The sequence below is a fragment of the Petaurus breviceps genome, unplaced genomic scaffold (genome assembly GCF_028583685.1).
Source record: "Petaurus breviceps papuanus isolate PSGF00001 unplaced genomic scaffold, PetGlider_PUasm1.0 101, whole genome shotgun sequence".
NCBI classification, from domain to species: domain Eukaryota; kingdom Metazoa; phylum Chordata; class Mammalia; order Diprotodontia; family Petauridae; genus Petaurus; species Petaurus breviceps.
Genome location: NW_027185575.1, coordinates 6,190,693 through 6,207,320, shown reverse-complemented (window position 1 = coordinate 6,207,320; position 16,628 = coordinate 6,190,693). Strand labels below are relative to the sequence as shown.

The 16,628-nt window shown below is 37.0% G+C and overlaps 2 protein-coding genes across 3 annotated transcripts in view; one reads left to right on the top strand and one right to left on the bottom strand.

The window, feature by feature from the left end:
* LOC138158478 (RIMS-binding protein 2-like) overlaps window positions 1–4,466 on the top strand; it is a 490,854-nt gene extending 486,388 nt beyond the window's left edge. For both annotated transcript variants that reach the window (XM_069084581.1, XM_069084643.1), the window contains 2 exons: window positions 493–627; window positions 2,898–4,466. In XM_069084581.1, coding sequence (XP_068940682.1) covers window positions 493–627; window positions 2,898–3,086 — 324 coding nt within the window. In that variant the 3' untranslated portion in view covers window positions 3,087–4,466. The remainder of the gene's footprint in view (window positions 1–492; window positions 628–2,897) is intronic.
* A 7,456-nt stretch (window positions 4,467–11,922) lies between these two features.
* Window positions 11,923–16,628, bottom strand: part of LOC138160535 (piwi-like protein 1) — a 64,170-nt gene continuing 59,464 nt past the window's right edge. The window contains exons 19-20 of the mRNA XM_069087130.1: window positions 12,796–12,943; window positions 11,923–12,039 (exon numbers count right to left, since the gene is read on the bottom strand). Of these exons, the coding sequence (XP_068943231.1) occupies window positions 11,923–12,039; window positions 12,796–12,943 (265 nt within the window). The remainder of the gene's footprint in view (window positions 12,040–12,795; window positions 12,944–16,628) is intronic.

Sequence of the window (16,628 nt, the reverse complement as noted above, 5' to 3'; positions counted from 1 at the left end):
CAGTAACAAAAATATAATCATAATGAGGGTCAGCATAGTAAGTGTACAAGTTGCTGGTCTTCGAGTCAGGAAAACCTGGGTTTAATTCTCATCTCTGATGCATGGCTGTGTGACTAAGGTCATGCTAGTTAATTGCTCAGTAGTCCCAGGTACCTCTTGAGTATAAGTTGAAGAAAACAAACAAACAAACAATATATATATATATATATATATATATATATATATATATATATATATGTTTGGGATTTTTTAAAGTATAAGTTGAGACTACTTGACCATCTGCTCTTATAGAAATTTTTTCACCAGTATTTCCCTACACTGTGATGAAATCACATGCCTGGACCAAATAATAATAATGCCATTGATAATAATGTTGCCACTTGGATTAACAAGACATTAAAAATTAAGAGGAAATAAAAAACTTAATCTTAGAAGACAATCATTAATGACTCCTCTCTTTTCCCATATATACATTTTTTTTCTGTGCCATAGGGAGAGCTCAATGGACAAAAGGGCCTGGTTCCTTCAAACTTTCTGGAAGAAGTGCCTGATGACGTCGAAGTCTACCTTTCGGATACACCATCCCGTTATTCTCAAGATGCCCCAATGCGTACCAAGGCTAAAAGGGTAAGCAATTGTATTACATATTTTTAATATATGTTCCAGTCTTTCATAATATGTTGTCTCATGCTTTTTTATACATGGACATTTTACACTTGGGGGTTTGGAGTGGGGTAGGGGAAATGTACCACCTGAAACATTGCAATGTGTTCTGCTAGTTGCTCGGTGTTGTTTTCTTACTGAATCTAAAATTTTAAACTATATTTTATATGCTTTCTCAAGCAGTTCCATTTTAATTATAATTTGGTCAACTTTTATTCATAAGAGAGCTTCCCATGTCTTACATAAAGCAGAGAGTATAATAAGATACAAAAGAATAATAATTCTTCTTTATGGAGAAAACCTAAATTGATTTGGTGATTGCTTGCCTTCCATTATGGTTTACCAATCCCCCTCTAACATTAACATTAGTGTACTATTTCCAATACTTTTTTTTATCTGAGATTACATTCGTGTTGAGTGTTTCATCTTTACTTTGTTTCATCACTTCAAGTTTTTCTATATTATATATTTTATATATATTTTTATTTCTTTGCTCATCTGCTTGGAAACAGAAGAAGAGTGTTCATTTCACACCTTAATAAGGCAATGTAGCCTTCACGTAAGTGAGCAACTGAAGATACCAATAAAGATACCAATTTAAGCTACCTTGCAATAACTGATGCAGTAGTCTTAAGACTTAACTGTGGGATTCAGAAAAAGAAATATGTCTCAAAAAATCATTGGCCCAAAAGTCCGAGGATGTTGCTTTTTCTCAGTTATAAAGCTTAACTGAATTTGTCATAAAACAAATTCTCTTGTGTCCATTCCTCACTACCATATTATAACAAATTCATGAAAAGGTCAACATTGGGAACATATTTCTTAATGAAGAAAGCATTTCTGTTTATGTAGAGAAGTGTTCCAATGTCTAAGGATTCTAAAAAGCAAAAGCTGCAGATTGCATTGTTAGCCAATCCCTGGGAAAAAAAAAAGCACAGTCTATTACTTGTAAAGACTTTTATCCACCCCTCCAAAAAGTCATAAGAAAGATTATAATTCACATGAATAGTTTGATTAAGTTGGCCTGGAGTTGTCTCATAACATTAGCAACCTCAAATCCTGGCTTTGAACTACCTAGACATGCTTTCTTAGGCAGTTCGACTTCTGTACTGCTACAAAAATATGTTGATATATAGCCCACAACAGACATTTAAAAAAAACAAAGAAACAAACCAACCAACCTCTGGGAGACACTGAATAGTGTTTGGTTTACCAATGCAATGTTAACTGTCATGGATGATGCAGCTCAGTGGATGAATGCATTAGGTTAAATACATGGTATCTTCAGGTGTACTTGGGATGCTTTACTAAGTTGTTTTCCATTAGAATTAGGCCTTGATTTTAAATCCAAGGAAGCTTGAAGACCCTTGGCTAAATTTTCTTTTCTGTAGAACAAGGAACATTTTGTATTAGAATAAGGTCTGGCCTGAAATAATAAGGGCTGTGGGGAATGTGAATTCTATTATGTACATTAGGCAAACAGTAACTGTATTGTATGATCAGAATAAAAGAATCCTATCAGTGGGGGTTCAAGAACTGGTGTTATGTTATATTTAAAATATACTGAAATGCTCTTAAGTCCTAAGCACTGATTAAAATTCATCTGCACTTTGAAATATACAAAGCACACTCTCAAAACAATAAGGACCTTTAAGCTTCCTTTGATTGCAATTAAGGTTCATTTTAGTTTTTTTTTTCTTTTTAACCAATGTGCCATCTCTCTCCAATATATACATATAGCACAGTAAATTGTGCAAAATGGATTCAAGGACATCAGAATTTTACATCATCAAAGAGTGTTTTTGTTTTGTTTTGTTTTGTTTGGAATACAGTAGGAAATCCTTTGGGAAACTTTTGCTCCCAAGATTCAGTTGCTGGTACTTAGCCCATTGTGCTTATCCTGGGCTAACTGTTATGTTAAATCAAAAAACTCAAATTATCATTTGCCGAAATTTTCTTTTTTTCTTTTGCCATTATTTTGGCAAAATGAAATGTGGAAATTGTTCAGAACCATTAGGTCCCCAAAGCATGTGTCTTAAACGCTTGGTGGCCGCTGTACTTTGGGAGGTGACGCTTATATGTAATTTGCCTTTGATATATTTTAAGCCACTGATAGAAGACATGAGCCTCTTTGCCCCCTTTTGGTGGGAAATGGGACCTTAAGATGTTACCCCCACTAAATTGATGTTGTTGGCTTTCAAACATTCAATAAACTGTCACAATATACCTAATAGGTTCCTCCTGAGAATACAGGTACGTCAAGGAGAGCACCATCCCCCACAGTCCATCTCCATTCGGGGTCACCTCCGTCATCTATGGGTTCTGGTAGTCCTGGGAGAGGCAGGGAAAGGGCCTCGAAAAAGAAAAAGGGTCTGCTTTCCAAAGGGAAGAAACTTCTGAGAAAACTGGGTGCAGTGAAGTGATCCATGTACTTCTGGACGACTTGTAACGCCTGGCCTATGTAATTTCCTTTCATCCCAAACTAGGGCTTTCATGACTCACTAAAGTACTTTCTAAAACCATCTCCTTTTTTCCCCTTCCTTTCTTACACCAGTAGGGGGAAAAATGCAATTTTGCACTATGGTCCATTTGACTGCAGGAGTAAAGTGGGCCTGTTGTTCTTTCCAAGTCATTGTTGCCAATCCGCTCTGATTTTCCAAAGTATGATTTGTGGGGGAGGGGGGAACCATTAAACAACAGGTGGATGAACAGCTACTGGGGTAGCCCACTCCCCACCTACAATATCTCATCTTTCTGCATTTGTTACCTGCCCTTAAAGGGATGACTTTCAAGTTTCTCTTTTTCCAAATGCTTGCCACATGATGCGTAAATGTCACTTAACTATGGTCTTGAAATTCCTAGTTTATTCAGCCTTGATGTTCTGCCTTATAAAATGCACAGTGATTTGTACTGTCTAGTAAATATACAGTGTATACTTTGTATGTGTTCTACATTCAAATGTCTTCATTCTCATTGAAACACGAGTTTGAAATCGAATAACCTATTACTGGTTCCATTTAATGTCTGTAATTTGGGAAAAAAAAAAAGAAAAAGGAAAAAGAAAAAGCTATTTCATTTTAATTTTGTTTTACACATTGACCTGAGTTCACTGATTGGGGAAAAAAAAGAATTCCACATACATACAACTTAATTACAAAGTTCTCATGCCCTAGCAAAACACTCTGTCAAACCTACTTTGGGCTACTCTCCTCCATGTAATGTCTGAGTCCTTCAACCTGCAAAGCAAGCATTTTTGCCGCTTCCGTGTTCTTCTGTAGCTGTGCAAGTTTTGATTCAATCATTTTTCATTTTATTGATGTCAGTGTGAAATACACGGAAATGGGCTCATCAGTGAGGTGTCACGTGTGCATGTGTGTCAAAAATGGTACACCAAGCACAAAAGGCACAAGGAAGGTATCCTAGAATTCTGAGCCCCACCTGCTTCCATGCCCATTTTTCAGTATTGGCATCTGCTGAACAAAAGCGGTCTTACCAGTTGCTGGCCAATCTATTTGGCAGTAACTCTTTTGTAACTCTTGTCCCCTTGAAAATTGTTTTTACTGTTTATACATACTTTTCAGACTGCCTTTCTTTTGTAACTTATGAAAGGTTTATAAATGATCAAAGCTTCCCCCCATTGTGTCTTCAAAGAACTCGACTGTAAATTATTGTAAAAAAAAAAAAGCGATTATTTGTGTGTGCTAGATGTATGAAATTCAAGACAACTACTGGCCTAAACTTGTGGTTAAATATTGTGTGGGTGTGTGCATGTGTACAGTTCATGTAAAATATTTTATGTAAATAAAATATTTGATATTTTATAGAATGTTGTTGAGACATTTCTTTGGAGGCTTGCTCATTAATGTTGTATAATTAAATCATGTACATAAATCCACATAATAAAGGAAGGGGAATGCTCTTCAAGTAGAAAGGGACTCGTGTATTTCTAGCATAACTGTGTTTCAAATACAATCACTTTCTTTTGTAATCCTATTCATTTTATTTTATGTGTTTAAAAACATTGTCCTTGAGAAGTCAGTCTGTTGGCTTCAGCAGATTACCAATGAATGGGGTCCATGACACATAAAAATATTAATGTTGCAAGTATTTCGGAAATGTGCACTCAATCAATGCATGATCATTGTAAGATATCCAGTTAGAGACACATAAATGCAGGCATAACTAGCCATTTATGTTTCCTAGCACAAGAGGCACAGAGGATCAGGGAGGGGGGCAGCGGCAGGGGATCACAGAAGAGCTCACTTGGGCCGTAGCCATGGGCATGCCAGCTGGAAGCATCTTTTTTTTTCTTGTTATTTCTTGATAATGAGGTATGAAAGTCAGCAGTTTCTCTGTTTTTGAAGAGCTACCCATGCCATTTTAATTTTGGCATGCCAACTGAGTCAAAGCCCCAATCACTCTGTCCTAGTTAAGGCTCTGATGAAAGGCATTTGTGATTAGAAACCTGAACAGGTGCCTCTTTGCATTGTGGAGTGATCAGGATGTTGGTTAAGGTCCTGGTGGGTTGAACAGAAACAAAACTCCAAGAAGAGATTTTGTCTTGGTTCACCTAATTCAATTTATGCTACTGGGAAATGCTTTCCCCTAAGGTCTTCATATAGTGGGGATGATGAGTAGGTCCATCACTAGGTCATAAGGAATGGTTGTTGGGGATAGCCTAGATTGGGAGTAGATGGAGGGCAATTCTTCACTCAGAAAAGGAAGGAAGAATTCTTTTGCCTCCAAGAAAGATTTTACTCCAAGAAAATGATTGTATATCTCTAATTAAATGAAATACAGAAAACATTGAGCAAATCAAGCAAGACGCTGAGGCACTTGGACATGCAAAGAAAAGGGAAAACATCCCCTGCCTTCCAGGGGTTTATATTCTACTGTGGATTACATGCAAATAGATATGTACTTACACCACTAATAACTTGGAGGGCAAGGCTTCTAATAAGAGAGAGAGTATGAAGAGTTTCGAAGGCAACCAGGAATTCTAAGAAGTAGAGGTGAAGTGAGAATGCATTCTAGACAGGAAGGATAACCTGGGCTACTGAAGGAGATGGAAGACAAGTTCTTTTCTTGTTTTCTATCAACTTCGATAAATGGATTTCTTTGCTATTGTGTATGTATTTGTGTGTGTGTGCACACACACACGCACATAAACATATTCATTGTGGAAATGGTATTTAATGGAAAGGGAGTTAAGCCTTGGCTATAAAACTTAGATTTCCTTTCCCAATTAAGAAACAGTGATCAGGAGTTTAGCTTGAACCCCTAAATTAATTCTATTTAATGGAGCAGATATAATAATTTTTAAAATTTATTTTATTTTCAATTTGTGGAACAAAATAAGCATTTTCATAACAGTACAATAAAAAGATGATTGCACATGAAACTGCAAATTTACAATGCACACACAACTTGATATTCCCTCCAAATATACAAGAAAGTTATCATGTTAATTTTTTTTTCCTTCTTTTTCTTCTCTCTTCTTCTCCCATCTCCACCCTAGAGATGGCTACCATTAGACACAAATAGGTATATATATATATGTATGTAAAATTATTCCATACATACTTCTATTTATCAGTGCTTCATCTGGATGCAGATAACATCTTTCTTCATATGTATTTTATTTTTCATTTTAATTTAATTATTACAATAGTCAAAATGGCTTAGTCACTCAAAGTTTTTCTTAAAACAATATTAGTGTTAGTGTATACAACATTCTCTTGGTTTTGCTCATTTCACCTTCCACCACATCATGCAAGTCTTTCCATGCCATTCCAAGATCATTGAGCTCATCATTTCTTATAACATAGTAGTATTCCATCATAATCACACTCCACAACTTGTTCAGCCATTCCCCAAATGATGGGGATTCCAGCAATTTCCATTTCTTTGCCACCACAAAGACAGCTCCTATAAACATTCCATTTATGTTCATTTATAATTACTATTTGTGAATTTCCCTCCATCTTATTTTTATTATTTTCTTTCTCAGCCTCTTTTTACCCTATCCCTGTTACCTTATCTTCTTCCCCACCCCCAATTTCATCCATCCCTCTAACAGTCCCTCCTCCCCCCAATCTCAATCTATACCCCCCAAAAGCCCCTCCTCCACCCTGTCCCCCCATTTCCTCACCTCTCTACATGTTCAGAAGACTTCTACACCTTTCTAGATATACACACTGTTTCTTCTTCAACCCAGATGAGGGTAAGGTTCCAACATAATCAGCCCTCCACACACACCCTCACCTGCTTCCTCTGTATTAGTTCTTTTTTCACATCCCATTTTTATAATTTCTCCCTTTACCTTTTCTTACTCAATTTTTATAGAATCATCCCATCATACACAGCTCAGCCCCAACCTTTCTTTCAAACTACCTTAGTAATGATGACTGTTTTAAGAATACTGATTATACAGAGAGAAGAGAGGAGAGATTTTTATTTTAATAAGTACCTTATAATTAGCATTTAATGTTTTCCTTATATTTCTTTTGGATTTTTTTATATCAAATTTTCCATTGAGTTCTGGTCTTTTTATTAGAAATACTTGAAAGTCCTGCAGTTCCTCAAATTTCCATTTTTTTTTCATTCAGACATATACTCAACTTTGCTGGGTAAATTATCCTCAGTACAAATTACCCAGCTCTTTTGCTCTTTGAAATATAATGTTCCAAGACCTATGGTCTTTTAATGTAGAACCTGCTAGGTCTTGTGAAATCCTGACTGTATTTATGCAGTATTTAAATTGTGCATTTTTTTCCTTGCTGCTTGCAATATTTTCTCCTTAACCTAGAATTTATGAAAGTTGGCTATAATGTTGTGGTAAGTTTTTCTCCTGGGATCTCTTTTGGGTGGTGAAAGGTAGATTTTTTTCTATTTCTATTTTACCCTCTTGTTCTAGAACTTCAGGGCAATTTTCCTAAATAATTTATTGTAATAGTGTATCCAGATTCTTTTTTTGGTCATAACTTTCAGATAGCCCAACAATTCTTATGTTGCCTCTCCCAGATCTGTTCTCCAGATGAGATGTTTTTTTCTAATGAGATGTTTCAGATTCTCTACTATTTTTCTCTAATTTTAATATTTCTTGGTATCATATCATCTTATAACATTCCTCTTGCCCAATTCCAGTTTTCAAGGAGTTATTTTCTTCCTTAAGATCTTTATCCTCTTTTTCAAACTGGTTAACTTTCTTTTCATAATTTTCTTGGATTTCTTTTCCCCCCTAGTTTTTCTTCAGTCTGTCTTATTTGATCTTTGAATTCCTTTTTAAGTTCTTCCAAGTACTCTTTTTGGGCTTGTGACCATTTGAAGTTACTCTTTGGGATGGCAGTGGCTTTTTTTTAGCCTTACTATCTGTAATGTCATGCCAAGCAAAGGCAACTTCCCAAGGTTCAGAATACCAGCATGGGTGCTCTCCATTTTATTCAGTGACCAACCAAGAACAGAGAAGATCAAAACATAACATCATTCAAAATGCAGCATTTACTAAGGATGATTAAATAATCTCCAAGGACTACCCCACCCCTGGACCTTCCAATCATTCAATCAATTACAAAGTCCCTGTTCTAAATACTACTCTACCCCTAGGCTGTACCTTCATTTGTCAATCACAGAACACAAAAAGGTCAAAAGTTCCCCACCCCTGGATCTCAATTGAATCTACCCCAGAGTTACATCAAGTTTAAACACAGCACTTAATACCCAAATGGAGGTCTTTGCTTCATCTTGACACGAGGCAAGTTCTCAGCAATCTTAGTTCCTGGGGAGACAAGGCTTAGCAAGGCCACAAGATACAATGCCAGTCCCTTCATTAATTCATCCTCTGTCTGTAGAACAGTCCTAGAACCCCTGAAAACATTAGCAAAACCTTCTCCCAGGATTTCTTTAAACATACAACAAGAAAATCCTTCTTCAGGGCTTCTGAACCAACAGAAAGGTTCCCAGACCCCTGCAACAACAGCACTGTCCTTCACCAGTGGACAGTATTCACTCTCTGTCTGCAGGACAGTCTCAGGGCTTCTTAACCAAAAGCCATGTTCCAGGACTTCTTCAACAACAGGACTGTCTTTCACCAGTGGACAAATCTGGCAAAACAACATCAAAACAGACAGACAAAGTACCAGCAAAACAGCCATGTCTCCTCAGTCCTTGGCAGCTCAGGGGGCAGGTCTCAAAAGTCCAGGGCAATTCAAAGCAGCCACCAGCAATTCTCTTAGTCTCTCTCTCTCCACGAGGTACTGCTTCCAAAAAAAAGTTCTCCTGCCTCTCTCTTGTCTCTCCAAATCTACGTCACCAGCTCCTCCCAGTTCAGGACTCTCTTTTCACATCAAGTCCATCCCACAGGTGGGATTAACAAGCTCTGGGTTTTAACACAATCAATTTGAAAAACCAAGCCAATACAGGGGAATCTTTAAATGCCATTACTATCACACTATCTTCCTCTGAATATGACCCCAAATCTTTTACAGCAAAGTGGCTATCTGTGATTAGTTTCTTTTTCCTTTGCTTACTCATTTTTATTTTACTTTATTTTGTTTTATCTTATTTTTAGCAGCTTATAATCAGGTTTTAATCCTGTGTTGTGGGTAATGTTGGGCACAGGTTCTCCTTACTGTTATTTTCTGAATTCTGTCTGGGGGCTCAACCTCAGGGACTCCTCTCCTCCCCTAAGCCACAATTAGGGCCCTACCCACACTGTCCCAAAAATGTTCTTTCTCCCTTCAGTACTGCACTAACTGGGCTTGTCCTCACTCCTCCTCACTCACAGTCATAGCCCGGGACCACCTATGGTCAGCAGCTCTAGACCTGACTTTCAGAAACTGGGGGTTGGGGGTGGAGGTATGTGTAGGAGGTCCTTCAGTCTTCCCCCACTCAGCAGTCTGCTGTTCCTCACATGAAAGTTTCTGAGATAGGGGCGGCCAGGTAGCACAGCGAGTAAGAGCACCGGCTCCAGTGTTGAGATAGACCTGGAGATCGAATCCCGGGCTCAGACACTTAGCACCCACCCAGAAACACCTGGCCGTGTAACCTTGAGCAAGTTACTTAACCCTGATTGCTTAAAAAAAAAAAAAGTTTTTGAGATGAACTTTCTCGAGGCCAGAAACGAGGTGAAATTTTTGGAGACCTAGTCCACTTCACGAGGGAGCTCCTCTCAGAGCCTACTGTTTGTTGATTCAGTGGAGTCAGATTGGAGGTATCTACACTTTACTCCGGCCAAACCTCAGCCCCTGGAGACCCTGTCTTTTCTGAGGGCCTCTCAAGTTATCTTAGCACAATTCTTTATTCTTTTATTTTTGCTGTTCTATGCTCATTTAGTGGCGATTTTCTATTTGTGGAAGAAATCTGGAGAGCCTGGAAATTTCTGACCTACTCTGCCATCTTCCCAGAATGCCCTCTGGATAAATATAATTCTAGCCTGGGACCCCCTCCCTCTCTCCTAGGAGAGCAGAGTAGCCAGCCTTTGGCTCCAAATTCGTATTTCCCCTGTTAGAAAGCAGCAAAGCCTCCTTGGAGAAGAACAGAAGAAGGAGAAGCTAGAAATGTCTTTTCTTGCCTCCCCACTTACTGTTCTTTACACAAACAAATTTTCTCTACGGTGTTTCCAGTAAATATTGATTTCTCTTTAGGTAAGTGAAGCAGGATTGGGGTGAAATTCCAAAATAATAAGAAACTAAGGAAAATGTATACTGCCAAAGAGGCCTACTGAGATTGACCTTATATGTTTTAAACAGTTTTCATGAACCAGTTTGGAAAATAGATTACTACTGTAATGACAACAAAATGCAAAGCAGTAATCATATGCATAACTTTATTTAACTATAGTATCAGCTTAATTTCAAATACAATTGCAACCATTATCTGTCTTGACTTTAACACATTTACAGGAAAGTAGTACTTGGGACTTTTTTTTATACAGCAATTCCTCAAGAAGTAGGATCACTGTTCCTTTCAAATGGTAATTTGTTATTATTTAAGCATACCAGCCTAAATAAATCAAAATACTCAAATTTTAAACTTAAAAAAAAAATTAATCCATGGAATCCATGTAACATAATCTGCAAAAATCACTAACCTCTGATTAGATAGGCATATTCATGTACTGTCTCAATGCTCTTTTTGCAATGAGAAAGCTCTTTTATACATCTTAACTACTTGGACACTCAAGCAATTTACACTGATCACTCTAGTGAGTCTTGACTATTATATACCGTAGGGGGAATGTGGGAAGATCAGTAATCAGAAGAAGCACTTGATGCTTCTTGCATCAGAAATGGACATGTAAACTTGTGTGTTCACATCCTTTCTCTAGTTTATTTAATCCTATGTCCTGTGACTTGATGTGGGTGTACTGATCGGCCTCTTTCTTTGCAGCTAGCAAGTCAGTTCAAAAGCAAAGGATAGGGTAGGGGAGGAGAAAGAAGGTAGCATGGGAAAAAGAATATCTGCCACCCACTGTCATGACACTGAGAATACACAGTGCTGTGTTTAAATTTAAGACTGAATGTTGTGTTATTATTGTTGTTATTACTTTTACAAAGATTAACAAACCAGAAAACTATGATTCTCTGTCTTTTCCTGGAAAAAGGAATTGAATGCTTTGGTGCAGATCAGATGTGAAATGATCCCTGTTTTTCAAAAACAATGTTTATAAATCTACTCCACAGGTTAAGTGACAAAGGAAATAGAGGATTCAGGGATGAGCATCAACAAAGACCAAGACACATGAAGGTCCTAAACAGAGTATTCTATCATCTGAGGTCAGAGGCAACAACGCATGTGCTTTGAAATCAAACATGCAAAGTGAAACATTTAACTAAACAAATTAAGAATATCCTCTATGCTAATGCTACATTGTTTAACAGCAAAATATAGCCAAAAGAATATCATACTTTGACTCTACCTCTCATTCTTACATATGACCCATTATTATATCACAACAATAAAACTATTTTCCCCTATCCACCAAACTCTGTGGGTCTCATTCTCCATATTGGCTGCTTCCCTTACTTGGGGATGGGTCTTCTTTGTAGCTCTACTGCTCTGTCCCAGAAGGATTCTCACGTGAGTCAGCATCTCTTCAAATAGTGTTTATCAATAAGTGTAAAGAAAACCCAACTCTTCCTCAAGTCCCTTTCTATTCTTCATTCCATGCAGAAAGCTATTGTAGTGGCTATGAAAAAGGTGATTCCAAGATTCTTCTGAAAATCTCCATCTGTGAATGAAGTCTGGAGGGTCTGCTGTTCAAAGGTAGTAAAGACAACATGACAGGTCTTTACTGGGAGAGTCATGAATACTCTGGCCGACAAGAAAAGCCAGTTTGTGGGCATACTGGCACGGAGCTGGAACTCTAATGACACCCTTTGGTGGAGGGAAAACAATTCAACATTTAGTTTGTTGACCATTTCAAAATTAAGTAAAAGCTTACTGAGAAATGAGGTTTCCACTTTAAAAAACCACTTTCCTAATTTAATCTCATCAGCATCAGTAAGTCTTTTCACCAAAAGCAACTTTCTATTCAGTAACCCTTAGTGGATAAATCTGGCATATAAACTGAGCCCAAGTCACACAGCTAATATGACAGGACATTTGAATCCAAGTCTTAATGATTCCAAGTTACAGCCTTCCCTAGGAGATTACTGATCAACCACTCTGCATAGATCCAGTAAGTATAAGAATCATTTACATTTTTCCTTCCCCATTTGAATGGGACACACTATCTTTTTTTTGTGTCCTCACTGCTTAGCATGGCACCTAGTACACAGAAAGCTCTTAAAAACTGCTTGACTGACTTGTTGACAGCATTCCATCCACCAAACTTTCTTCACAAATTAGATCTACATATAAATTAGATCCCAGTATAGCAAGAGTTCTTAATCATTTTTTTTTATCCCAAACCTCTTTGGCAGACTGGAGAAGTCTCTGAATGCCTTCTCAGAATAAGATTTTTAAATGCATAAGATTAAAAACATGAGATTACAAAGGAAACCAAAGTTTAGTGAAAATTAAAATGTACTTTTTCCCACCCAAATTCATGTACCTCCCCACAAAAATTTCATCCTTAAAAGTCTGTGGATCCTAGGTTAAGAATCTATGCAGAAAAGAAAAAATACTTACAGTCCAGTTATAATACATGTAGCATAGCTTGTAAGTTAAGCACTGTATTTGGTCAGGGGTCAAGTCAGTATTATCAAAGACCACATTGTAATGTGTCGGTGTTACACTACCCTCCTTTGCGGACTGACTTACGATAAAGAAGTCGTACCTGTAATTACAAAAACACAAAAATGCCCATCCGTTATAAAACTGAGGAGTCAGCAGGGCTCATTACTATATAGTGAAAGCTTTTAACTTGAGACTACAAACAAGTATTTTACTACATTTCAAGTATTTAAAGTGAAGAAGCATGGGTTATTAGAAGACAGACAATAAGAGATGTCAAAATTGCTGCCAAAAGAATTATTTTTTTTTCCTTTTTTGAGAGGAGAAGGTAGGGCAATTGGGGTTAAGTGACTTGCCCAAGGTCATACAGCTAGTTTTTGTGTTGTGTCTAAGTCCTAATTTGAACTCAGGTCCTCCTCACTGCAGGGCTGGTGCTCTATTCACTGCACCACCAAAAGAATTATTTTGCTCTTTAGACACCAATCCTCATTCTCTGCTTGCAATGCTCTTCAGGAAAAAGATATTCATTCAGTCAATAAATATTTATTAAGTCCTAATATGTGCCAGGCATTGTGCTAAATGCTGAGTATATAAATATGGAAGAAAAAAAAGCCTGTCCCTGCCCTCAAGGAGCTTGCAATCCAATAAAAGAAGTGAACATAAAAGGAGGCTCATTAGGGAAGGGAGAGGAGGAAAAGAGAGGATCATAAAACCTTTGGAAAATGTAAAGGTTGGTACTGCAAAGTTGAAGATTTGATTGTTAGATAAGTTTAAAGACATTCCGTAATCCTCTTCCTAGGAATATGTTATTAGAAAATATACTTCAACATATGAATTTATCTTTCATCAGGGAAAGTATTTTTAATTATTGTGATTTATTAAAACTATCTACTTAGCCTTGTGAAGAACAGCTGGTAGAAAAAAATCGTTATCATCTAATTTCAAAACATAAAATCATTTTGAAGAATTTGAGGCATTTTTAAAATAATGAAGCAGAATCAATGTTTCAATTCCCAAAATTCAACAGAAAACTAAAAAGCGAATGTTACTGTCATCACTAGTGCTGAAGCTAAAAGAGGTATCATTTGTATGAGGGTAAGAAATCATGTAACAGCAGATCACATGTGAGATTTAATGACAATATATTTATTGGGAAAAGATTTGATAAATTGGGAGGCAATGTGATTTGTTAAATTATGGTTGAATTACAACTGTAGATTGTGGTAAAAGAGTTTAGCAAAAATCAAGAAAAACATTCTGTGAGAAGCTATTGGCTATAGAGACTTTACAATAAAGAATATGATACATTTCATTGTTATTTGTAAATTGTATTAAACACCCTTTATATCAGCAAAATAAACTTATGTACATACATATATTCATGCTTCTTTTTTTCCCTAGAGAGAGCTGATTGTTAAACCTTTACTGGCACATGAAAAGTTCTTAACCTCACAAAACAGTAAAAATCACTTATGGGGAAAAGAGCTTCTGAAGATATTGACATAAAATTCAGGTGAACCAGGTTATTGTGAGAGTATTTGTAGATGAAACTGAAGGATGGATAAAATGAAATAATCTGCCAGTGTTTTGTGGGATCTCTTCTCATAGGCAGCAATAATGGAAATACCACATTAGAATGCTACAACTTTTAATCCATCTAATATCCCATGTGTACCCTCCTCCTCTTTCCACTTGCTCACCATTTTCATGCCAAACAGTGTTAACTCAAAACTCCTTATGCTCCATCTACCAGCCTCAGCCTCCCAGTGGGAGGGAGTTCAGGCATGTACCACCACATCTGGCCCTGTCCATGTCTGTAGAAAACTCTAGGAAATTATTTCAAAAGGATTATGGTGGCAGAACTCTAAAAATCTGTCAAAGAAGTGAAACTTTCAAAGTTATAGAGAAGCCCACAGACATTGTTTTTTTATGAAAGAAACATTAGCAACTCTTGACTCATATGCCTTCTTCAACTCTAAAGAAAATTATGAGACTGATCTGTGAGGCATTCATGTAGAGTACAGTGAAGAAAAGAGCAAGGAGAGAATTCAGGCAGGCTTCCACGGGCAATTTCCTGCTGTACAGCATGTCTTTACAGTCACATTATTGACAGGAAAAGAATAGAAGATCCTACTATTTATGTATTGGTTTTTTAAAAAGCACCTGACTCAGTAGAGAGGAAGAAAAGACATAGCCTTGAAGTCTTTGCTCATACAAAATGATTACAATCATTCACCAAAATCATGTCACATTGACAAACTCTGAAAAATCTTTTGATTAGAGACATCAAGGCAAGTTGCTGACATTAGGAAACACTTGCTGTAAGTGTCAACAAATGTCATAGACAAAGTTCTATTTTCTAAACAAAGATTTTACTAAAGATGTTCTATGTAAGATTCTATAGAGTCTTCTGGGCTGCACAGAGTGTTTCTCTATGTATGTATATGTGTATATATATATATATATATATAAAATATATATTATATACACACACATATACACCCATATATATTTTTAAATTTCTATCTCTATTCACTTATTTATTTTTTTAAGACTGAGTTTCCCTATCTTGTTCAGGCAGGAAGGGCAGTGATTACTCATGACTCAATCCCACTTCTTACTGGCACAGAAGCTTTGACCTGCTCCATTTTCAACCCGGGTTGATTTGTCCCTCTTTAGGTGATCATCCACTGTAAGAGGTTCACCATAGTGAAGTGGGACCTTGGCTTACTGGAGCCCAGAACTCCCAAGTTCAAGAGACCCACCAGCTCCAGCCTCTCTGGTAGCAGGGATTATGGGAATGTGTCACCACAATTGATGGAATTAGTGTTGCCAAGAGTACTGCAAACAGTACAATTTCCTTGGTGAATTCTATAATAACAAGAGGTAAATATGTGTGTATTTGTGCAAAAATGCAGCTTAATGGTGAGCCCCAATAGGGTTGTCTTGGCCAAGTGCTGCAGATGGATAATTGGGAGAAAACCAGTGGTTTTTAATGGTCCTTCACTGCTTACTTTGCATAGTGATGACTTATACCAAAGGTTCTTTAAACCTTTTTTTCCCCTTCTCCTCCTTCTCAATCTGAGGAAATACTGCCACCATCCTTTTCTAGGAGCTTTCATAAAGAAGGTTGTCTTCTAAACTGCTCCTGCCTTTCATGGGCATATCTTTTTCCTTGGCAAGGAGATCGGGTATTTAGTGATTCTGGAGGTTTTTTAGGTAACTCTGGCTTCCTTATGACAATTGATTTCCATGGATTATACTTTTTTTTCATGATGAACATTAGTCATGTTGTAAAGAAGGATTATAACCAATGGGGTGAACAATGAGAAAGAAGGGACAAAACCAAACTAAAAACAGACGACAGAGAGCAAATAGTTTGCTTCAATCTGCATTCAGACTCTTCAGTTCTTTCTCTGGATATGGATATCCTTTTCCATCATGAGTCTTTTGGAATTGTCTTCTAATCTTGTATTGCTGAGAGGAGCCCAGTCCATCAAAGTTAGTCATCACAGATAAGATGTGCCTGTAATTGTGTACAAAATTCTCCTGGTTCTGCTCTCCTCACTCAGCATCAGTTTATATAAGACTCTCCAAGTAATAACTTGGATTGTACTTTTGTATAAAGTTGTTATAATTAGCATAAGTATCCTTCCCTCTATCCATTTCCCCTTTTTTGTTATGAGTAACTTATTTAAATAGGTCAGGTTGAAGCTGTTTTACTTTGTACACCCTCTATTTCTCATTTTTATTTTTATAGTTTTACATCACTTTTGACCTTTGCTCTA